Source organism: Cyprinodon variegatus, unplaced genomic scaffold (genome assembly GCF_000732505.1).
Source record: "Cyprinodon variegatus isolate N-32 unplaced genomic scaffold, C_variegatus-1.0 Scaffold735, whole genome shotgun sequence".
Lineage (NCBI taxonomy): Eukaryota > Metazoa > Chordata > Actinopteri > Cyprinodontiformes > Cyprinodontidae > Cyprinodon > Cyprinodon variegatus.
The window spans coordinates 202,624-226,450 of record NW_015151188.1 but is presented as its reverse complement, the minus strand read 5'-3'; the positions used below and the strand labels follow the sequence as shown (position 1 = coordinate 226,450).

At 38.7% G+C, this 23,827-nt stretch overlaps 1 protein-coding gene across 1 annotated transcript in view; it reads right to left on the bottom strand.

Annotated features, from left to right (window-relative positions):
• Positions 1 to 7,253: 7,253 nt before the first annotated feature.
• The window catches only part of LOC107097932 (neurocan core protein-like), a 211,293-nt gene continuing 194,719 nt past the window's right edge, over positions 7,254 to 23,827 (bottom strand). Inside the window, exons 14-16 of the mRNA XM_015395295.1 lie at positions 22,650 to 22,794; positions 10,608 to 10,790; positions 7,254 to 8,622 (exon numbers count right to left, since the gene is read on the bottom strand). Coding sequence (XP_015250781.1) covers positions 8,486 to 8,622; positions 10,608 to 10,790; positions 22,650 to 22,794 — 465 coding nt within the window. The 3' untranslated portion in view covers positions 7,254 to 8,485. The remainder of the gene's footprint in view (positions 8,623 to 10,607; positions 10,791 to 22,649; positions 22,795 to 23,827) is intronic.

Sequence of the window (23,827 nt, the reverse complement as noted above, 5' to 3'; positions counted from 1 at the left end):
AAGATTCTTCTGGTTAAATCCAGAGCAGCCCTAAGCTGCTTAGTGGCCATAAGTAATGGTCTATGGTATATAGTCATTAATATATAAATATAGATTGACAAAAGAACATTTCTTTTTTTTTATTGTGCAATTTACCGGTAAGTCATTCTCTTCTAATAGAGTAATAATTATTTATACATTACAAAATAGCTTTTGGTTTAGTGGGCAGATTGACAAGGAAGGACCAGTGTAAATGTCCAAGACAGATGAGATGAGTCTGATAGGGATAAGAATGCAGGCTTCAGGCTAGACAACCTAAAGCTCATAAATGTTATGCTTTTAGTTTTTGTTTAAACCCACATGCAGAACACTCACAGGAGGTGAAGATTATTTTATTTACAAACAACAGTAGACCAGAAGCCAGGAACCAGGAGCTGTGCTCCATTACACCCAAGGGTAGAAGCACAGTGATTAGGGTTGAGGTTTTCACAAAGGAGAAAACTGTGCTGTGCAGTTGTAGATGTTCTCACTGTCTCACTGGATTGCAGAGAACCACTGGCATGAATTGATGGGGATTGGGAGTTTTGAAGCTTGCAACACTTGGTGAAGGGGGAGCACTGTGAGATGGCATTTACGATGGAGGGAGAGCAGGGTTTAAAGGAGGTCCTGCCAGCTTCTCTGGCAGCTTAATGCGGGACGTTCTCGAGGAGCTTGGAGGATTGACTCCAACCAAGATGCTTGGGAGGATCATTAATGATGAAGGAATCAAACATATAGTACTTAAAACTCTGTATTGTTAATGAGCAGGGATACAGCACACCTATCAGCGCCAGCCCAATGAATCTCTGGTTCCACCTAAAGGGTGGATGGAGACCAAGGCTGTGTCTGAATGTCTGCCCTAATCCCTTTATTCATCCACTATAAATCTCTGTATAAGACACTATATAGTGGTTGCGCCATTTAAGATGAGTGTCTGAACGTCTACTGGATAAAAAAATTATGTACTTGAAATTTCCCACAATGCACCTTAAAAAAAGTAGTTATCATCAATGGTCACCAGACGAGCAGATATGTCCCAGATTACTTTGTGAGAGCTGTCTTTGCAAAGCGTCTTGGGATTTGTTTTGGGGGCTAGAAAGAAAAAGATGGCGCATGCACTGTATGGGGAGGTGGACTCATGTGACCAATGGCAAAGAAAAGACTTAGACAGATTTATTTTGTCATTCTAGACAATTCCCTTTTTAAAGTGCAGCATTGAAAACTAATAAAAACATAAAAAGTGTTGTATCATTATTTTGTTTTTTTTTTAAATAAAAAAAAAGTAGTGGTGATCTGTCTGATCAGTCAGCTCTATAGTTCACTATATACATGTAGTCCTCGTTCTATATAGTGAGGGGTTTGGGAGGATGTTGTGACATGACATCATGACATGTGTCATGAAGTCCACTATATAGTCTCTGCCCTTTATGGTGATGAAAGGGTTAGGGCAGACAACTGCACACACCCACACCTATAAAAACTTCATTAAGTCACATTCTTCTCTCAAAAGAGTTCCAAATCTTCGTGTAGCTCTGAGACTGGCTTGCTCTCTATGGCTGTTTAATCTGCAGAGCTAAAATTAAAATCAAAGAACAACCTGAGATCTTCAGTGGTAGAAGGATGATGGGATGGGCTGGCAGTGATTAGTGTTATCAGCAAATCTGATCTTTTACAGTGATGTCATGACAAATGGTAAACCTGGCGGGTTTAAGGAATGAGTGAAGTACTGAGGAAGAACGGTGTAACATGAAGCAAAGTTTTGGCAAAGGTAGTTTATGTTTTCAAATAAAGCTTTTGCATGTAGCTACTTACAATCCATAATTTTAATAGCTAAAATTGAAATCTTGTTTTTTTAAATATGTTTTAAGGTAAATTTATTTTCATGATTTTAGAGCATGCTTGATGTTCCATTGTTTAATTTGATTGTATCTGAGCTGTTAATCAATATTTTATTAGTTTGTTGTACATGCACTACATGCTCTTTTTGCACCAAAAGTATAACCCACTTATACTGTAAATAAACATCATAATAATTAATTTTATTACTTTTAGTCACATTAGATAATTCAAACAAATTAAAGACTGTAAACAATATTACCAGAACTGCAATCAGTTTATAGTAGGTGTATGAATGATGTGATTGTTAAACTGTAAACTGCAGCAATCAATACGATTGGCGGAAATAGAGGGGCCCCAAAACAGTATTTTACTTAGGGGGCTTGGTGAAAAAAGTGCAGTTTAGTTTCCATGAAAAAGACTTTTTTTGCTCATTTAGATGCAGCTGACTGTGACCTTATGCCTGAATCATTTATCTGAAAATGTATAAAAAAAAAAAAAAAAAAATTCAAAGTTTGCTCATTTGTAGAGCTTAACATGGATTCCAATGTTCAAAGCCTTTGCACGGTTGGTGGACAACAAACAAAACCTGCAAACATTGATGCTGGGCTAAAAGCAAAAAAAAAAAAAAAAACTGTGTTAAATTAAAAAAATGCAGATTAGGGGGAACAAGGAAAATTGTGATTTTTTGTTGTCAATTCCCTAAATTAAGAATATAGATTTGTCTTATCGTCCAGTAATATTGGAATGTGAAATATACAAGTATAGTATATAAATCAAATAAGGGGATAATTCAGTCATTATTCGTTTAGAGTTTTTGTATTCAGTGATCTGGTTGGATTCAGACATTAAGCTTTTTAAAACAAGGACTCAATGACCATACAAATTTATAAGGAATAAAACAAGAAAAAAACATTATCCTTCCTTGGTTGAAAAATTAAAATAGAAAATGAATTAAATAGATTTTAAAGGGATTGTTTAGGGCAACAATAAGGGAACAATACTCTATTAAATTTTTTTTACCAGTTTAAAAAAACAGTTGTATTTAGTTTTTTTTAAATTATCTATTTTTGTGCTTGTATTATTCAAAGGTGGTTTAAACACATTCAAATATTATATTTGAAGGATTTAAATAAACCTCAGTAAACACAAATAACCAGTCCAAGCCAAAAGGTAATGGATCCAAACAAGGGTTTCCTTTAATGATCATTTGTCTTGTAAAGAATAAAATACAATAACAGTACTAGAATTAATAAGAACAAACACTGATAAATATGAATAAATACTGCTAAGCCACATTCACACAACGATTTGCAACCTCAGCTGTTCAGAATAGACACCTTCAGACTGAAGTGCTGACGGGGAACAGAGGAGACAGTGGAGTTTGTTTGTCTGGTAAATGCACAGCTTTGCTTTAGGCTTCCCTGCAGAGTGAATGTCGACCGAAGCGGCTCAATGCATCTACTGCAGCGGGTCACTACCGCAGCATCAGCGTGTGTGACTGTGTGCAGGAGGGGAGGGTTATTGGGGGGGCTTACACCAGCTGTGTGAATACGGCCCAGAGAGGCTAAGCAACAAATGAACCCACCCAGAGTATAAACGGAAGGATATATATATATATATATATATATATATATATATATATATATATATATATCTATATATATATATATATATATATGTAAACGGAGAAGAAAGAGGGAAACATCTGTCAATGGTTCCAGCAATGCGTTTGTCTCAGTCAGTCTCAGACAGTGGCAGGAACACGTTTCCATTCATCCATCCATCTCAGCAGAATGGAACCGCTTTCCTGACAATGATAAATTGTCTCAACTCAGCTTCAGTGGGTTAACGTTGTATGGATACCACTGGGGGAAAGTCTCTGTGTATATCCAGAGAAAGAAACATGAGCGAGAGAAAGTTAGGAATGAAAAAGAAAAACAAGAAAAACAATGCATTTAAATGGGGCACAGAGGAGAGCTGTGAAGTAAGACAGTCTGTTTTCCTGTCATTTAGAAAACACTCAGCAGTCAGTCAATGCGATCGCACCGTCAATGTCATTGACAGACTTAATAAGAGCGCAAGACAGACTGCCTAATCATGAAATCAATAGTCTGTCTGTGCACAACTGGAGAAGGACAGCAGCCTCTGCATGGCTATTATTGTGCCGTCATTACTGATGAGTGCCGTCTGTTTTTATTGGATGAGCCTACTTCAAGCTGCTTCTCGACAAACAGATACGGTGGAGTTATATCCCATCTCTTAATTTCCCTGCTGCATTATTGCTTGATTGATTGTAAAAGGACCTTGGACTTAAATCACTACGCATTTAGCCACATCTTAAAGAGATAAACCATGTAAGTCAAGCTGTTGCTCAAATGCTACCAGTTTTAGTCACAAAGATGCTTTGTGTTTATCCTGGACTTTTTATACTTCTCTTAAACTCAGAATGACCTAAGGGAGCAATTAATGAGTGGATGACCATTGCAATGAGCAGGAACAAGCCCAGTGGCTGGCCCGAGGCCTCGGTCTTGCCACTGCTGTAAGACAGCTGGTGGAAACATCTTAACTAATTTTTACCATTGCACTTTGAAATGATGAAGCTTTGCTGCTGTGTGTTTGTCTGCCCTCAAGCCTCTAGCCATAGAGCCCGTAGGAAAGTGGGAGCAAGGAGGATTAAAACCAGGATTTCAAAAAGAAAGGAAGAAAACACTGTTTGAAGTCAGACGAGGGGGTGATGTGTGTGTTTAAAATGCTTCAGCTGAGCTTTTTCTTTGTCTTCCTGTGAGAGAGGTTGATGGCTGCCTGGCTTTCAATGAGCAAATCACTGCGAGGATAAAACAAATAAAAACAAATAGAAAAACATTTTCAACCCACAAAAACAGGCCATCATTATTACAAACAAATCTTTCCTAATTTTAGTTCATTTAATGCCATCTGTTTGTCTCATGGAATATCCTTGGAACCTGCACACTGCAAAAAATTGAAATCTAAATAAGTCTTTTTTTTTTTAAATAAGTGTGTTTCCTCTTGAATTGAGGACGTAAGTGAGACACTTTCAAAGAAACAAAATAATTTACTTTTAAAATAAGAAAAAACACCTGCATTGTCTTATTTCAAGTGCATATTATCTAATCATCTTATTTTAATAGAAGGCAAAAAATCGCATTCTATTGACAAACCATCTTATTTACCTAATCTATTTAAGGGTAATTATTTCGAGAAATGCTGACTTATTTCCAGATCATTTTTGCAGTGCACAATTTTTTTACTCTTGTCACAGGGCTGAGCCTTTCCCCAGCTGTAATTACACTGTCTCTCAGCATCAGCTCTGTAGTGAGAGGGCTTTCTATCTGCCCTTTTATTCACCCACCCGTGGTCAATCTATTTTACAGGAACGACAGGGGGCGAAAAAAAAAGCAGCCTGACATCTGCAGAGCGACAGGGTTTGACGCCTGTGACAGCCACCCTGCATCCTCCTCTGACTGTCCATCAGCATTATCCTTCCCCTGTCACAGTTGCTCTGTGGTCGGCCTGATAATGCCGCTTGGTAATTAGGCATGCAATAGATTAATTAAACTGATACAAAAGGTGTAAGTTCACTGTTGTTGTTACAGCCAAGGTGAGAGCAGATAAACAAAGGCAAAGGTGTGATCCTCAAAATGGCTGACTTTGTTTATGACATGAAGAACGCAGAGATGCATCCAGAAATAATCTACTCATTGAAGCTGAACAAACCAGTGACTTATTGGAAACTTAAATCTCCAAATGTTTTAGTTTTTTTTATTAGGGGATGGGTCATTTCCAAAAGTAATTTCCAAAAGCAAAGACTTGCATGAGTTGTCTGCACAAAGCTGTTTTTTTTTTTTTTTCAATTGTTGTCGCCTGGCTTACACACACACTGCAGATACAGATACTACAGATACTACATACTACACATACTACTGTTATAGTAGTATGTGTACTGTTACTCTCGATGCACATTTTTCTAAATTATTTTTTTTTTTTTTGTGTGAGCAATTCTGCACAAAGTTCAGGCTGCAAGAAACCAAAAACAAAAAAGGTGGGACATTTTGCAAAATCACTCTAAGCTGAAAAGGCTTTATTATGTTCCACTCCTGTCTATCATGTAGCAGCCCACTGAGATGTGGTTTGTTTCAACATTAGTTACTTTTATAATGCTAGTTAAGCTACTTTAGCTTGTTGGTAATATAAACCAGAAATTAAAGTTTAAAATGTCAAAACTGATGATTTTTAAAAACGTTTTAAAATACAATAAAACTGTTAATTGTTAACATTCCGCAACAACAGGCAGATATAATTTCATTGCTCTTCATGTGTCTTCATCTATATTATACTGGGGTTCTAAGGGTGATAAGAATTAAAAACAGTATGTTGATATCATACCAGGACAGCTGTGATTAGTAGTTTAATATTAGCCAGCATTACTCTGAGCTTTTTATAATGTCAGTTAAAATCGAACAGGTTAAGGGGAAACTTATAAGGACAAACCAGCATTAAAAGTATTGTTAAGTCTTCTAATGCCAGAAATGCTGGCAGGTGTTGAAACAGATCATATAATTCTTTCTCTAATTTTTTATCGTGTCTATTGGACTTATTTGATAACCATAATGAGGATATGGAGTATGTTTTGTTTTTTTTTTAACTTGATTTTACTGTGTCCCTTAGTCTTTCCCTCTAATCTAATGAGACTAGTTTAGCTTTTGTTTACAGTCATGTTACAATCATGTGCTGAACTGAAGCTTTGACTAGATAGAGGACAAATGATGGGAATCAGTATCTATATAAATCATTAATATGCTCTTTAAATGCTTTGGCCCCTTACAAATAGATAAATGCAATCACAGAATTGGTAGAGCACTCCAGCCCATCCTCTCCAAACTGATCCTGATTCTGTATCAAAATAATACATGCAGTATCCAATGTGTGGATTTCCGCGGCATAGCTGCCGCAGTACAGTTAAACAATCCTCAGAAATCATCCAGCTAATTCAAATTTGTTGGATTTCTCTACAGGCTTGAGGTGGGGCCATTCAAGAAGCTGATTGTGATTTTGCTTATCCTGTAAAAAACAGAGTGTTTGGTTTCATCGTCCCGATAAGTTTAAACCATCCAACCTTTTACTTCAGGCAAAGTAAATTATTTTGGAGTTAGTTCTCATTTTGTTCAAAGCATCTGTGCTGTTGGAGCCCTTTAGCATGATGCTCCGCCACCATGCTCGACAGTTGGAGCTGTATTCTTTGCGCCTACCTCACCTCCACTCCACCAAACAGGGCTTTACAGCATTTGCTTCTGGGGAAAATGATAACAACCAAAATTTCCACCTTAACAACAAAATGTAGTGAAAAAGTTAAGACAAGGCGTTGGTCAGAAGACCAACGCCTTGTCTTTTGGGACTGAAAAAACATGCAGTAGTTAGAAACTACAGTATTTTTCAAACTTATTAAGACATAAGAATAAAACTCCTGCCATAATGAATGATGTATGTGAACCCCTACTTACCTCAGTGCTTCTGGAGAGAACTTTCTGTGTACTTTGATGCTTTTAAATCTCAAAGTCCAATAATCTGACTGAAGAGGTGACAACATTCTTATACTAAATAGCTCACAGTGGAAAACTCTGTCAAAAGCAGCTGCACTGCAAAGTCAGAGGAATCGATCATCTTTATTAATGTAGAGACCCAAAACAAGAGGAATTATGACAACAGAAAAAAATGCTGGACGTCTAAGCTGAGTTGAGACAATCAACATCCAGTTTCCAGATTAACCCTGGCAGTGACATGTGGGGGTGTTTGACACAGCTTCAGCTGTTTCAGGTGGTTCATGTCTTCTAAGTAGCTACTGATATGTGATGGTCCTGAACAGGAGATTGGAGGAATTATCCATTTTTCCTCTGGGGGTTCATCATCTGATCTAAAGCAACTGTCTCACACCAACAAGAAAATACGACGCTAACCATCAAATAATTGAATCACAACTGCTTCTAGTTCAAAAAGTTAAATCCGTGTCAGAGTGACGCAGCAGCGGCGGTGCCACAAGTCTGTATCAGTGTCTTCCAAAGGGCAAAAACAAAGAGCAGCAGATTCAGGAGATAAACAGAGCATTTGTAAAAAATAGACACAAGGCTCAAGTAAAAACCACTATGTCTCCATTGACTTTGATATGGCATTTTCAGTTATGTCATCCCTATTTACAGTTCATACTGAACCACCTCTCACCAAAGAAAGTCTGGGATCAAATCAAATATCGTTTGTTCTTCAAAAACAGGTCAACACAGGCCAAGGGCTGAGCTCCAAGGGAGAGTAAGAGTGTCATTTGAGAGGGTAGAGGAAAGACAGGAGAGCTGCAGCCCAAAATTGAAAGAAAGAAAAGGGATATCAATGGGTTTGTTAGTCCTGGCAACACCTGGCAGCCCTTTGGCAGCCTCAGAGGGGACTAATAAGCAGGTTGCCTAGGCGCCAGGAGATGGGGGGCTGAGGGCAGAACAGAGAGGGGGGGTACATAGGTTGAGAGTTGTGAAGTGGTATTGAGGGAAATGAGGACAGCAGGGAGACAGGCAAGCTGCAGTATGCAGCAGAGAAGAAAAGGAAAGTGGGCGGCAATCTTTTTGGTTCAGAAGTGGGCGTGGCTGTGGCCCTGTCTGAGCTGGCCTCCGTGGTGCCCCCCTTCTCTATGGCCGTGCCTCTTATGCTTCCTGCGCTCCCTCCTCACCTTGTGGTGATGGCGCCGGTAACGGTGGGCTCGCCGAGCTGGGGAAAGGAGAGAAAAAAATCCCAGAGTGAGATTGATTAAGGTAGACTTCATAAAAAAAAAAAAAGAAAGATAAAAGTCAAGAAGCTGATGTAAGAAAGGCAGGGATCTCTGGGGGAGCTTCACAGGCTTTCAGAGGGATTGCAGGGGGCAGGTGGAAGCAGGTAAAACACAAAGGAGAGGGGATCAAAGAACAGCAAGGTCAGGACGTCCCATTCTGTGTGTAGAGTTCCTAAAACTCTGAAGAGAGAGTTATGTTTAATCTTACACTGTGTGGAGCAGACACCTTTAGCAGGGGGCGCACCAAGCTAGCCACCCACACACATCCTATGTGAGACCTCATTCCGGGATAAACTGCCAAGTCATATCGGCCCAACATGTTGCCTGCAATGAACGATCACAAATTCATAACCCTGAGCACGACAAAAGAGCGACAGATTAGGAGTCTGAAGAAGCAACGTTATCTTTATCAGTTTGAACAGAAGCTACATCATTTCAGTATTTCATCATTACTGTCACTCTCTGTGCAGAGCGAAGAGGAACGCAAGCCCAAGCTTGTAGAATATTAAAATAAATCTCCTCTTTATATGTCCTCTGAAAGCATGAATGTCAAATCTGATTAAAATAAAATGAATCCGGTAAAAACTAAACAAGGTAAAAAGGTGATGAAAGAAGATATTGTTTATATATTACTACTAAAAGTAACGGGGTTTTTTTGTGTGTTAAAACCACAAACTTTGTTTTGTGTTAAGTGGATTATGTGTTATATACCCACAAAAATTTTTTTATTTTTTTTGTATCCAACAAATCTGAAACGTGTGCATGCCTTTGTAAATAGTGCATTCTCCATGATACAACCAAATAAAATCCAACCCCCGACCGGAAGACTTCAGCCCACCTGAACAACTGAAAAAAATCCAGATAGTCCCTGAAGGCCTCATTTTTTTTCTTTGATAGAGCTAGCAAAAAATATAAAAACTTTAATTCAAAACAGCAAAGCAGATAGATCAGGGATGAGGTTTTGGTGAAAAGCACAGTTTAGTTCTTAGTAGTCAGAGTGGGAGCTGTAGTTTTTTCAACTTCAAGCAGTGTGGCCTAGTCAAAGTCTAGACCTAAATAGTTCAGATAATATATCATTAGACTTAAAACTTGATGGTAACTGATAATCTACATCCAAACCGACTGAGTTCAAGTTATTTTACAAAGACAAGTTCAACATCACAGCCACAGTTCATGTAAAACTGGAAGAGACACCCAGAAGTCTAGCAAATGTTCAAAGACAAGGTTCTGCAAAGTATCCAATTAAAGTGGGATGGATATAAATCCATGAAAACCTGGAAGATTATGATTCATCAAACAGTGAAACAAACAAAAAAAGCAACATTATTACCCATATTTTAATAATTATGTTTCTTTGCTGTGGACTTTTGCATGAATTCCATTGAAATACGAAGAAGATTTTGATTAGAATAAAGCTAATTGTGAAAAGGCTTAAGGTCAATGAGTAATCTTCTAAAGCATTGCAGCTCTGTGAATAAAAAAAACTTTCAGAGTTGGTACCTGACTATTTTATTCAGGGGTTTGTGTTCCTGAGCATGTAAGATACAGAGTAAGAGAGGCTGAACATTTTCCCCTCTTTAGCCCACTTCTATTGCACTGAGTGTGAACCTGTCCTTAAATTTATTTCTAAAGGAAAGAAAAATAAGAAAAAAAAAACAACTTGAAGAATGAACCACTTCAAAGGATACCCAATCACTTCTAAGCAAGCCCAGGGGAATTCATTCAGGCTGCAGCCACGATAATCTTTTGCTTACAATTATTAATAATGAGAGCGGGGCTGGAGAGCCTAAATGCTCACAGTGACATCAGAGCCTCAGGGCTGTTAATGTAGGTCTGCTGCACAGGACCTGAAGGAGAATATGTGCTAAAAATAAAACAAATTAAAGTAGCCTACAGCTTTAAGTAATATCTGGGAAAAACTTACATCTTATGCAGATGATTTTGGGTCGGTCCCACTTGCCATTGGCACGACACTTGGCAGTGGGCACGTGGCGCTGCAGGAAGCCGTCGGCGCACTGGTAACGAACTATGGAGTGGACGTCATAGTGGGAACGCTTCCGACCAATTAGGAAGGCATTATCCACACTGGGAGGGGTTCCACAGAAAACTGGAGACACACAGGGGAATAACATATCAATAAAAAGGACAAACACAGAACAAGGGAATCAAGGATTAAAGAGGAAAGCTGGACAAGCATCAACATCCAGGCTAGATCTATAGGCTGGCCAACCAGAGCAATTTATGCCTTGGACACATCTATTAGTCTGGAAAGGAGCGGGATGAGGCAGAAATTAGTCAGGGGAAACATTTTAGGACTAATCAGATAACTATGTATGAGACACATTTTTTTTAAAAATTAAAGTAAAACAAAAGTCAGATGTTGAATTTTTCCCAATATAAACAGCTCTATTAGTAAATAATACAGGGCATCAGAAAAACACTGCTCCTTTGCCTTTTATGGTTACAGAAAAATTATGTGACATCATGGACCCGCCTCCCGCACAGTGATTGGTGGAGCCTGTTTTAGACCAAAGAGTATTGAGCCTCACTGGACTGATTTACGCTCCCTGAAAGGCTGGGCATACACTATATGATATTTTCCATCATTGTACTTCAACTCATGCTGTATGATGAAATCTTAGGGTTTAAAAGTTCCCAGCTCATGATGCATGTTATTACACTGTACAGCATGACGCTCTGATACCATCTACCTCCTCACACTGTACGTTCAAAAACCACACGTCGGTTTCAGCACAGAGAGATGGCGCTGGTCGGATTCATCAATCTGGAAGAAAAAGAAGGATTCCCTTGTTTGCACTTGCACAGCACGTAAGGTTCTGGTAAGTTGAATCATTGTGAGCAGGTAGATCACATCAGAGCATCGGGCCCTATAGTTTAAGAACATGCATCATGAGCTTTGAACTTTTAAACCCTGAGATTTTATCATACTGTTTGAGCTGTAGCTGACTAAAACGATTGAAAACATCGTACAGCGTGCCCGACCCAAGACCACCTCCTCTGTTGAGAGAGTTCCAGATTTACAAAGGCGACTTCCTTAACCCCTCACTCATTATTATTGTTCTCTTTAATATTAATTTCCCTGTCCAAGACTTTGTATTTTTTTAAATGGTTTTAATCTGTGTTTTGTCTTTGTTTCTGTTAGGGTTCCAGTTTGTTGGGGTTGTTCTATGTTCTTTTTCAGTGCCTCCATGCATCCACCAGATGGTGCCATTTTTCCTCTGTTGGCCTGGAGGGCCTCTTCCAGCTTTCAACTACTGACACCTGTAGCTCGTTGGTCATCACTGTCTGAGGAGTATATGAGCAGCAGACTGTCACCATCTCCTTGTCAGAGTGTTTGCCAGTATTGGGTACTCTAGCCCCTCTGAGTTTGCTGAGTCTAACTATGAGCTGCTTCTCTGAGACCCCCAGTCCTAATCTTGTTTCTTTTGTGAATCTCCGGCAGGATTTCAAAAGATCCACTGGATAAGCCTGGTCCTTCAAACCTTGGAAGGAACCCTCTCGTCACACTGAGAAAAGGAAACAATTCACCATCATAACGCCGTCCACGTCAGGAAAACAAGTGACGGTCTGCTCCGCTGCTCCTCAGGACCACCAAAGTCTGCCTGTCCACCCTCCAGCAAAGTAATCTCCATATCTGTGCAAGCCTCCACAAACAGGAACTCTCCACAACAGTTTTTATTCTGACGTCGGCAAGTTTTCCCACCGACCTTGAACTCACCACTTTGATCTCTTCCCAGAGCTTCCACTTCTGCTTTACCTGATCGCTGGAACCTCCCCAAGCTGGAAAACTGTTTTCAGTGTCTTTGTAACTTTTTTTTACTAATAAACTGTTAAACCTTTCTCAATCTCTGTGTGTGCTTCTGCATGTGGGCCAAACACATTAGACCCATCATGACAGTTTCTGCCATTGTGTTTTTATCTTTTGTACGGTGACCTTGAGTGCACCTTTAAAATAAAATGTATTATTTTTATTATTATTACTCAAACCATCTTTCTTAAGGGGTGGGCATCCCGCATGTCCCAGATGTGACTCTGTCCCAGGCTGTACACCTCATTATCATTTGGGTTTCTAACATAATTCCTTCAACTTTTTAAAGAAATTATAGCATTGGACATTGCTCTGATAAGCATAGAGGTACAAATCATTCCAAGGTAAATGCTCGATCCAAGATAGGTGAAAGTCAAGATAGCTGGCAAAAGGAAGAGGAAGATTTATGCTTCATTTTGCCAGTTGAGCTACCATAGGGACATCCTGATGGTCCAAGTTACGGTACTAGGAGAAATACGGTTGCACATGATTTTTTTGTGTGAAAGGAAATATAAGCCTTACCAAAATTATGATTTTGTTAAGGCCTATTTGGTCTTTATTTGGTGACAGTCATATTGTGTGTGACTCTTGCAAATACACGTACCTTAATATGTTTTGTGTTTTTTAAGGGAGAGATTCAGCCCTTCACTGAATTTGCGTAACTAAGTTTTTTTTTTTTTGTTAATTTCCAGAAGTCTGTACTTCCAGTTTAACCACAACTTTATCATCTCTGGGCCTGTTTGTTGCATAATGACAGCTGAAAGACTTAAGGGTTTCCAGATTCAGAAGAGCAGCCTGAAACTGCTTTCCTACCCTGGATATTGTTCTTACTGATGAGCCAGTAAAAGGTGAAAGGGTAGGAGCTAGGATCAGGAGGTATGGGCTATAATATGAGGTATTTGGATCCAGAAAGTTTCTAACACTTTTGTCTACATCTGGTTCTTTGAACCGATTTCACAGAATAAATCTAAAAGGTAACTTATGTGTTGCCCTTTTTGTAAAAATGTGACAGTAACAAAAAAAGAAAAATCTTTCTTTGTCTGTTTCAAAGATTCATGTCACCTAAAACATGCTAAATTTAAGAAAGCACAAACAAACACTTGGACTTAGACCAAAACTTAGAACACTACTGGAGGTAAAAAATCATAATCTGGATTTTATTTCTGCAGGACAGCAAAGTCAGAGGAAAGCTGAGAGTGAGTGGGTGCCTGTCATATTTTTGACATATGAGGAGCGAGGATGTTTACAGAAGCTTCAGGTGATAGACTCGTCAGAGAGTGACAGGATGAAAAAGCCACAGGGAGACACTCCTACAGTCTCCAGGAAGACTGGATGGCTGAGAGTTTCTGGATTCACAGCCATGATTCATCTTCAACCTTCTTTAAATAGTTATGTTGAATAAACTCTGTAATCCAAACACACATCACAGCTAGTTATTTTTTTATACCAATAGCTGAACTGGTATCTGTATTATTTCTACAGTACCTGTCCTGAATTGCAGTTCTTTTAAAACGGTTCTAAAGACCTATCAGTTTAGGTCAATTTTTGCTTCCTCCAGTGGACAAAACCTGTATTGTTTTGCCTGAAAGGAGACAACATTTCCATGAGAACCAGCTTGGTAAAATCCTGATCACTGGTTGCCAGCAGTTGGGTTGAACAACATTTCTGTTACCAGTGGCTCTGAAGGATAAATAGCGATGGGGTCATGAATCTACTGAATATCAACCCTCTGAAGTTGTTTTGTGTGGGAGGGTTACTGGAACCCTCCTCAAAGTCGCTTAGTGTCAGTGAAAGCAATAAAGACCGCCTCAGGCCATGACAGAGGGGTCATTCAACTAGTTGTAAGTAAATGGATTATGTTATGAAAATAATTTATGAGGTTTGAAAAGTTATTTCATTTTGGTTTAAAGGCACAGTTACGCTTGACCGATATAGGTATTTGAAATGAGTGATGCGGACACAACTTCTGCAGCTTATCTTTTAATAAAGATATTTATCTACAATTAAAGGTCCTGTTTAGGGCTGAAGCAATTAATCGGATTAATTGTGATTAATCAATTATTGAAATAATCGTCAACTAATTTAGTAATTGTTAAATGTTTAATCGGAGTATAGAGACTCTAAAACATGCCTTTAGCTGACAGAACGACCAACTTAGAAGAGGAATTATAGCAAAATTGTAGAACATATGTAAGCATTTTGTATTTAAGTTTAAAAAATATTTTATTTCATCAATATGCAATGGAAAATTTTCACCTTGTTTAATTTCATAAAACGTTTTCTTCAACGAATCCTTGGCTATCTAATCATAAAGGGGGAAGTGGCAGCCTTCGGTGGGAGGGGCAGCCTAATGGTTAGTGCATAGAGCTCTGAATCCTGAGGTTGTGAGTTCAAAACTCACTTCCACAGACTACCAATCTGGCTCTCTGAGCAAGACCCTTAAACCCCAATCGCCCAACGATGGCAGCCTACTGTTCCCCAAGGGGATGGGTTAAATGCAGAGATAATTTTTTCCAATTTGAGATCAATAAAATGAAATTATTATAAAAAAAATATATATATCAGCAGATTATTCAATTTGCTAAATAAGTGTCCATTGCAGCCCTATTGCTGTTATATAAAACAACCAATGGTACCATGAACTGTTAAGGGTTTCCTTTGAACGAGAAACTGATCGACAGCATTGCAGATCCTCCACCCTACTTAAAAGAGGACATACAGTGTTTTTCCACATATAGTATAACATTTTATGGCAAACTAAATGAAATAGTTGTTGCTGAAAGGTCAGCGATAGACTTACAGTATCTAAAGAGTCGTAGTAAATTTAAAGGACACATTTTTCTTGTATTATATAATTTGCCTTTCTATTACTCCTCATAAAGAGATTTTTAGTGCAGAGTTACTGTTCATTGTGTCAGATGAAGATGAAATCTTCTGTCAGTGGATAAATATATATATATATAATATATTAAAAGTTGTATTATAAATATTTAATGTGAGATTATGATACTGTTATAAAAGATTGATATATATCTTAAGGCGTTCGTCTCTCTCTCACTTTGAAATGGGACATGGTGCTAATAAATATAGCTTTCACTGTTAATAACGTCTAGAAGTCAAACCATTACAGATTTTTTCTGAAACTTTAATCATGCTTCACAGGGAAGGGAAAATATGCAATCAGAAAAATGTTTGCAAGCATGTCTAATCTAAATGATCCGGCGTCTTTTAAAAGGGAGAGCTATTCAGATATGAAACTGTAAATGTGCTGCTCAGGGTTTTTAAGTTGTGAAATAGGAGCAGAAGGAAAATGAACCTCACTGCTGTGAGAGGGGAAGATCACTGAATCCACAAAGACGGATGGCTAAAAGGGTAGTTTTCTGTCCGACTACAACCCTTTACCCAACTGGGATCTTGTTTTCTTTTCTTTTTTTATGCAGTGAGTGAAGGTGTGTCAGATGTACTAAAAGATGGATGAAAGAAAATGTCAGTAAACTAAAAAAAGAAGCAACTGGGGCAGAGAATTTATGGAAAATGTCTTTGTGGTATAAAGCTAAATAGATGTCAAACTATATGAGTCAGAATGAACATCTTCACCACTGAAACTAAAGGGACAAGCAAACAAATGGGAACTGAGGATTATATTAACTATCTCAGATGTGTCTTATTCTTGCAGCAAGAAGAAATGTACTCTCACATTAATTCTAATTAATAGAGAATACTTAATAAATATGAGCAGGACACATTTGTTTGTGTGTTTTGTAAGGTTGCATACTTTGGATGTGTGTGAGGTTTTATTTGTGCTTTTATAACTGTGTAGGCTTGTATTTGACTGTATGATCTGTTTGAACTGTAAAGTGCCTTGAGATGACATGTGTTGTGAATTTGGCACTATATAAATAAACTGAATTAAATTGAATTGTAGTAGCAGGGGTCTGTCAGTGTGAGGTGGAGGAATGGGAAGAGCTGCAGACAGTTTGATGCTGAGTCGCCTCAGCTCTCCTTTATGGCCTCAAAGCATCCACACACCCGCTGAAAATCATGACAGGGAAAAATGGGAGAAATGTAAAGTGTGTGTAGTTGTGCTTTTTCAACCAGGTACTTCAGCGAGAGGGAGAGAGATTCACATGGGAGCAGTAGATATGGACAGATTCATTTTTGTTATTAAGGAACAAACAGCAACACTTGTCTCACTGAATGTTACTGGTGCCAGCTGCCGAGAGCAACTGTGAAATTAGGGTTTTATTGTGCAGGGCTGTTAACACAGAGATACAAACAGATAAAAAACCCTCCCCAAACCAAAATGTCTAAGCCTTTCTCCTTTACTGCTTTAATCATCCTTGTGCGCTTCTGACTATTCTTCTGCTCTTAGTACCCCACTGACCCCAGGTCACAAGTGATGTTTTGTATTTTGTTTTCTAATAGTCAAACAAGAACAGACTGAATATAGCAGCCCTATGTTGCATTCAAAGCCTCTTGGAATTTCAAATATTTTCTCATACAAGAGCCCCTAACACGAGTGTATTTTGATTGGAGTGTGTTGGATCATCACAGAGTGGTAAACTGAACCAGACTAAATGGGAAATCTGGCTTTTCTTATAGCCACTATCCCACAAATGTCACCTTGTTTGATGCACATTCATTTACCCCACCTGAGCTTCAGATCTTTGCAGCTCCTCCAAACTGACAATGCATCTCAGCTAATTTTGGGATTGATGCTCTCCTTGCCAGACCTCTGAATTTAAGCAGGACTGCTGCAGATCTGTCCTCTTTACTTTCAGGCGATAGATTGAACACTGCTTTCAGATTTTCTAATATAACCTCATTCTGCTGTGAGCTTCTCTGCAGCTTTATCCTGGTAACCTGTCTGTCTTCATGTCTCAGTTTCTTTCACTTAGATTCTCTAACAAACATCTCTGGCCTTAACATATCATCTCCATGTTTACTGAGAATAAGTGGACTCAATCTTCTGAGTTTGTGCATACAAAATGACAAATAAAGAAGTCTAAGTCTAAGTCTAAGAGTTGTGAAACCATTTAGTTGCACTTGATTTGTTGGGATCTGGAGATCTACCACCGGTCTCCAGCAGAGACATATACCTAAAACTAATACGTTTGTGGTGATTTATGACATGATTTGATTTAGATGTTTCAGAGTAGAGGTCTCTGAATGCAAGCCTGTATAATGTTAATGTTGCTTAGAAGTGTTTTTGAAAATCCAAACCATTGTGGGCTGCTTCTGTTTATCTATCTCTTAAATTCCTATAGAAATTATTTCTGAAGTTTTGGTTTTAACATGTGAACATATGACAATGTTTAGACGTTTATGCTTTCAAAGAGAAGTTACTGTTAATCATTTCCCATGACTTAAAGCTTTCCTTGCAGTCATTGCCTTTTTGTTATTTGACTTTGCCTCTTTAAACTTCCAGGCCCATAAATATATCATAAATTAGATAATATATAAATAGAGAAGATGGTTTCTGGCTGAGATCCCGGTCATCTTTCCTTTACAGTTCTCATTCTGCAGCCAATTATATAAACAAGAGGACCTAAGAAATTCTTATTACAATACATTTCAGTAATTCTGGACATTTCTTCATAACCATTGACCCCACTACCGTAGAACAGGTGCATTAGCTGGTAAAAGCACTGTTATTAGCCCTTTTATTTCCCAAAAATGCCCACAGTGTTTGAACAGGAGGCTATACAAATTTAGCCTTTAAACTTCTGCGCATAATAATTAGTTGAAAGAGGTGGAATAATACTATAAAGCATGCTCTGCTGACAGTGATTCTGTTCATGTTTTTCGGAAAGAGCTGAGAGCAAATAGGCAGTGATGGGAGTAACGGCGTTGAAAGTAACGGCGTTTGCGCCTTGTCATGACTCATGAGATCGTTACGGGTGTTAATGTACAGCACACACAAAAGATGGAGAGTGAGGAGGACTCCAGCAGCAAAACAGCGTTTTCCAGATGGAAATACCGGTGTTACGTCGAGCTGCGCTTCCCAATCACATACGGTTTCCCCTGCATCTCCGCACAGCGCAGGCGGCACGATTCACCGCGGACGCGCGGACAGACAGACAGACAGATAGACAGATAGATAGATAGATAGATAGATAGATAGATAGATTGATTGATTGATTGATAGATAGATGTTGCAGTATCTATAACAACCCAAACACACAGGATTACAGAATTAGACATCCCCAGGTATTAATTTCATACACTCACCAAATCCTCACCAAAACTTCACACCCATGAGTGGAGGTAATGCAGCCTGATGATGTTTACACCACATCAGATAGTGTTCCCCCCATGTTAAGAAGAGTGGAACGCTATCTGACAGGGTTTAGAAGCCCATCAGATACCGTTCCCCCCATGTTATGCAGGGAAACGCTATCTGATGGGGTTTATAGGCCCGTCAGATAGCCTTCCCCCCATGTTGAGCAGAGGGAACGCTATCTGACGGGGTTTATAGGCCCGTCAGATAGCCTTCCCCCCGATGTCATTTACTCTCTCTGCAGGTACTTGTCTTTGTCGTCCACTTTATTCAACTGGCTTTTGAAACACACTGCGAGATGGTGGGGGCGGGGTGGTGAGGGTTACGGGGGCGAGAAACGCAAAAGTAACGCAATAGTTACTTTTACTAGTAACTAGTTACTTTTATTGTGGAGTAACTCAGTTAGTAACTCAGTTACTTTTTGGGAGAAGCAATTAGTAACTATAACTAATTACTTTTAGTAACGTGCCCAACACTGCAAATAGGCTGAGACACCTGGCAGATTTTTCCAATTAAAATGTTATGAGTGCTTCTTTGGCAAGGCAAGTTTTCCAATTTTCCTAAAAATGCTGATTAGTGGTGTGTTCTTTTAAAAATAAAAATGGAAACCAAAAATACATTTATTAAAACATGTTAATATATACTTGCATATCAAATCCAACGGCTTAATGTTAAGTGTTATCATTGAGAATATAATCTAAAGGCAAATATTTTTCCTCCATTTTCTAAATGAGCCTCTATCTGTGCAGCATCAAGCTGGATTATTTTGTGAACAGCTGCACACATGACGAACATTTCAACCGCTTTTCGATAAACAGGAACAAAAAGCATGGCCCCCTGCGTGAGAGAGGTGGATCAATGTCTGACAGGTTCCACTGATGGGATGACAAAGATCACCTGAGCAGGGCGGGGGTAATTAGAAATGCGGCAGGGAACTCCCAGCGTGACGCTGACAAACTTCAATGATAGGACAAGACAGTACATGGGGTTACTTGGGAGAGAAAAAGGGGCTGATGGTGGGGAGTCGCTACAAGATGAAAAGATACTGGTAATTTCAAGTGACAAATTGAGGTCAGAGGTGACCTAGATGCTGGAGATGTGTGACAGTGTGCTTTACAGGCTTCCTTGAATGGGAATTAGCTCCGTGTTTATTCTGGAATAAAGCAGGAACGCCTCTTAAGGTTTTAATACTAGACCTGTGTCAAAGCAGGGATTTTGGTTTTATTACCATGATGACTATCTAGAAAATTTCTTTTCCTTTTTCTTTAAAGGGAAAGTGCGGTCAGCAAGGAATAATCAATAGATAATTATCTATACCTAAAACTAATATGTTTGTGGTGATTTAATGAATCAGCATTATTCAGTAAAATTATTCATTTTGCCCAAATATAGTAACATCTCGCTCCTGCCATCTTCCAGCAGTGACGCCACGGTGCGATAAGCCTAGCACCATTTCCCCCGCTTTATAAGCAAAATCAATGGGAACTACTAGGCACATCTGCATGTATGACGTCATTTGCGAGCCGGACTGGAGTTGTGACAGGCAGCCCGGGCCAAAGGCGGCTACGCTCTACCCCTTGTATTAATTCAGCTAGCTAATCTGAATGGTTCAATTCCATTTCGAGAGCGAGATCATCAGTGATAGAAGCACTAGACATCTTCCAGGCATGTGAGTAAAACTAGCAGCAGTTCAGCGGACAGGAAGAATGAACGGTAGCCAACATGCCCAGATGACGTCATACGCCCTCCGCCTTTTTTAAAAACATATAAATATAAAAAAATAAAACCGCGGATGTCTGGGGAAAAGTGATTCACCTACACATTATGAATGCTGGCTTCCCATAAATTATAAATTATGAACAGTTTAGTTTGTGCCTTCAAGTCGTTGCCCATAGGAAGACATTACTTGGATATAACCTGATCTGAATATCTTCAGAACAGCTCCAGATCACACAAAACTCATATGGTCAAGTAGAACATGATGTAATAACGTAAGATCAAGGGCCCAATGTTTCCCTTTAAGGCAGCATCCAGGGCCTTTTCTCTGACGTATAAACTTTTTAACTCCTTGTCGCTCTATTTGGGTTTCTGTTTGTACTTTCGCATTTCTATTTCCATAAAATTACATTTATCATTTTATTAGTATTTAACCTAAAGAATAGCCAAAAAGGCACTAAAGCTTCATTGGTTGGTAGGCCGCCCTACCACGTCACCATGTGGTGTTAATTACATTAAGTTAGGTATTTGTTTGTATCAATAAGATGATCATTACCACCAAGAGTTTATAACGAGTGATGTAAAGCGAGTACTTGTGAAAAAACAATTTGTAGAAGATAATCGAGAAAATGTCATAATGACATTTATTCATAATGTCATTATGACATTTCCTCGATTATCTTCTACAATGTTTATGAATAAATAAAATATCTTTTTTTGGGGGGGTTGTCAAACTAAATATTACATCATCTTTGCCTCTTTCACATACAATCACATAGATCTTTAAAATAAAACAGAATTGGCTGAGCACTCAGAGATTTTATATACTAGAAAATGGATAAAACACATCTGTCTCATTTAGAAAACAAGAGAAAATACAGTAAAACTATTTTTCAATCATAAGGGGATATATAAGCCTTATTATGTCCATCGCTAAACCATGTTTGTGTTCCTCATTCACAGTCCAACAGAGCCACGGCTTAATATTAGTCTGAAACCTCTTCAGAGCCCCTGGTTTCCCATGTTTTATCTAAACCTCACTTACTGCTTCACTTACACCCAATTTTTTATCACTCATACTCCTTGTTGACAGTATTGAGACGAGGAACGCTCTGCTTGAAAAAAACAGACGGCTTATGCCTTATGGCATGAAATAAGTTTAATTTCAGGAAAAGTCTTCAGAGGAACTTTATTTTTTTCTGTAACTGTGAAACAGCTTTAGTAATAGTTTGTCACAGAGGTCGGCCTTAAATTGGTTTCCCCCTGACATAATTAAAAAAGTTATACAGCCCAAAAACTGCTCAAAACTGGGCTAAGATTTCAAGCTTTGCTCTCCCCAGAGTTTTCACTTGTCCAATAAAATGTGTTTGTTACGTTACAAATAGCTTTTATTGTGTCAGTATTTTTGCCTCTGGTCATAAATGTGACCTGTATCCAAATAGGTGGTGAAAATAAGCTCTAATAGGCTCCCAAAGGAGCATTTAGTGGTCTGGCACTAAAAAACACAGAGGACAAAAGGAATATAGCTACGGAGGTTTAACCAAACATTATGTTTTTTTCTATTGTCTAGGATGACTTCGAGTTTCACAGGTATAAGAAAGGAATTATTCGTTTGCCCGAAGATGAATTTGAAAGGCTGAAAAAGATGATTTGACTCAGAACCAGGGCTGTGAAATAAGCAGCATTTTGAAAACCACCTAAAGTGAAGGAAAGAGGATGATGGGAGCTCCGTTAGTGAGAGTCTGAGGAGCTGAATATGTGGTGATTGAAGAGGCTCAGAGGTAATCTCATCCTCCATATGGGAGACATGTGTAATGTAAAGTATGACACAGTCGGGGTGTTTATAATCACCTTAAGGTTTGGGTTTTTATCACTCCCTGAGGTTTCACAGCAGAGGGTTGGAACACTTCTGAAATGATTTGCATTAAAAAAGTTTCACGAACTTCTGCTCAAGATTTTTTTAATCCATTGTTAATGCACTTTTATTACTGACTCAAACAGAACACAGGAATCAGGTTGTTTCTATTTGCTCTCATTCTGCATCTGTCATACACAGATGATTCCTCAGCCTCGCTCTTTAAATGTGATTAATCTATTTTACATCCTGCAATACACTTCCTGCTGCAGGCCTCTGCGCTCACCTGTTCCCTTCTTGCAGACGTAGGGCAGATTGTAGTTGCAGGGCACGTCGTTCCATTTGCCGCTTTCATGAGCGATCATTACCACACAATCCTCTCCTCCAGCGAAGAAGTTGTCAGGCTGGTTTTCCCGCCAGTTTTCATATTGCTACAGAAATGCAGAAAGTTAAGAATGGCAACAACTGAATAAAATGCTTTTATTGGATGGCTCTAAGCAAACAGTTTAAGTTAGTAGTGGGATAAAAACAGGATATATTAAAATGCTTATAGATTTCTTCTTACAGTGGTGTCCATTTCTTAAAGTGCTCTCTAGATGCTCCAACATGTGACCATATCTCCTGGTGTGTGGTCAAAGTGTGCTAATAAAACCTGCTTTAATAGCTTTTGCTGCTAATATATTTGCTAACATTAAAGTCGCTTAAAGTTGCTTAGTTGCCCATTCTGAGTACAAGTTTTAAGCAGTCAAAAATACAACCTGCTACCTGACACGCTTTTTATTGCTAGCGCCTGCTTTAGCTTCCTACTGAGCTAAATTAAAGGTTTTTAGGAACTACAGTCTGAAATTTGGTCGTCTTTGATTTAAAGCTACATGTTGGGAACTATTAAACTATGTTTTATTTTTTTGAAAACAAATTAATTTGAATGTTTGGATTTCCAAAAAATATCACCTGAATCTCATCTAATCTTATAATCGAGCTACCAGTATTCAGTAGTCTAGCTGTAAAAAAAGGGTGAAGGGTGGTGATGGATGATGGTGGATATATATATATATATTTTTTTTTTTTTCCACAGGCATATAGTCTAATTAATATATTCTATTAACCTAAAGCAGAGGTCTTCAAAGTTTTCCAGGATTAGGACCCCCAAACTGATGGCGAGATGGAGTGGGGACCCCCAAATTATATATATTGTATGAAATTGTGTTATATCAAACGGGTCCTATAGTCACTCTATTGCATATGGAGTAATGTAACTAAAGTAATTTCGCCCTGAGATTATTAAAGTATTTCTGATTCTGATTCCTGGTTGATTGGACAGGTGCTTTACGACAGCGGTCCCCAACCACCGGGTCGCGGACCGGTACCGGTCAGTGGGTCATGTGGTACAGAAAAAAGTATATATGTATATTAGGGATGGGACGATTTATGAAAACCATCCGAACCGTTCAATTCGACTGTCTC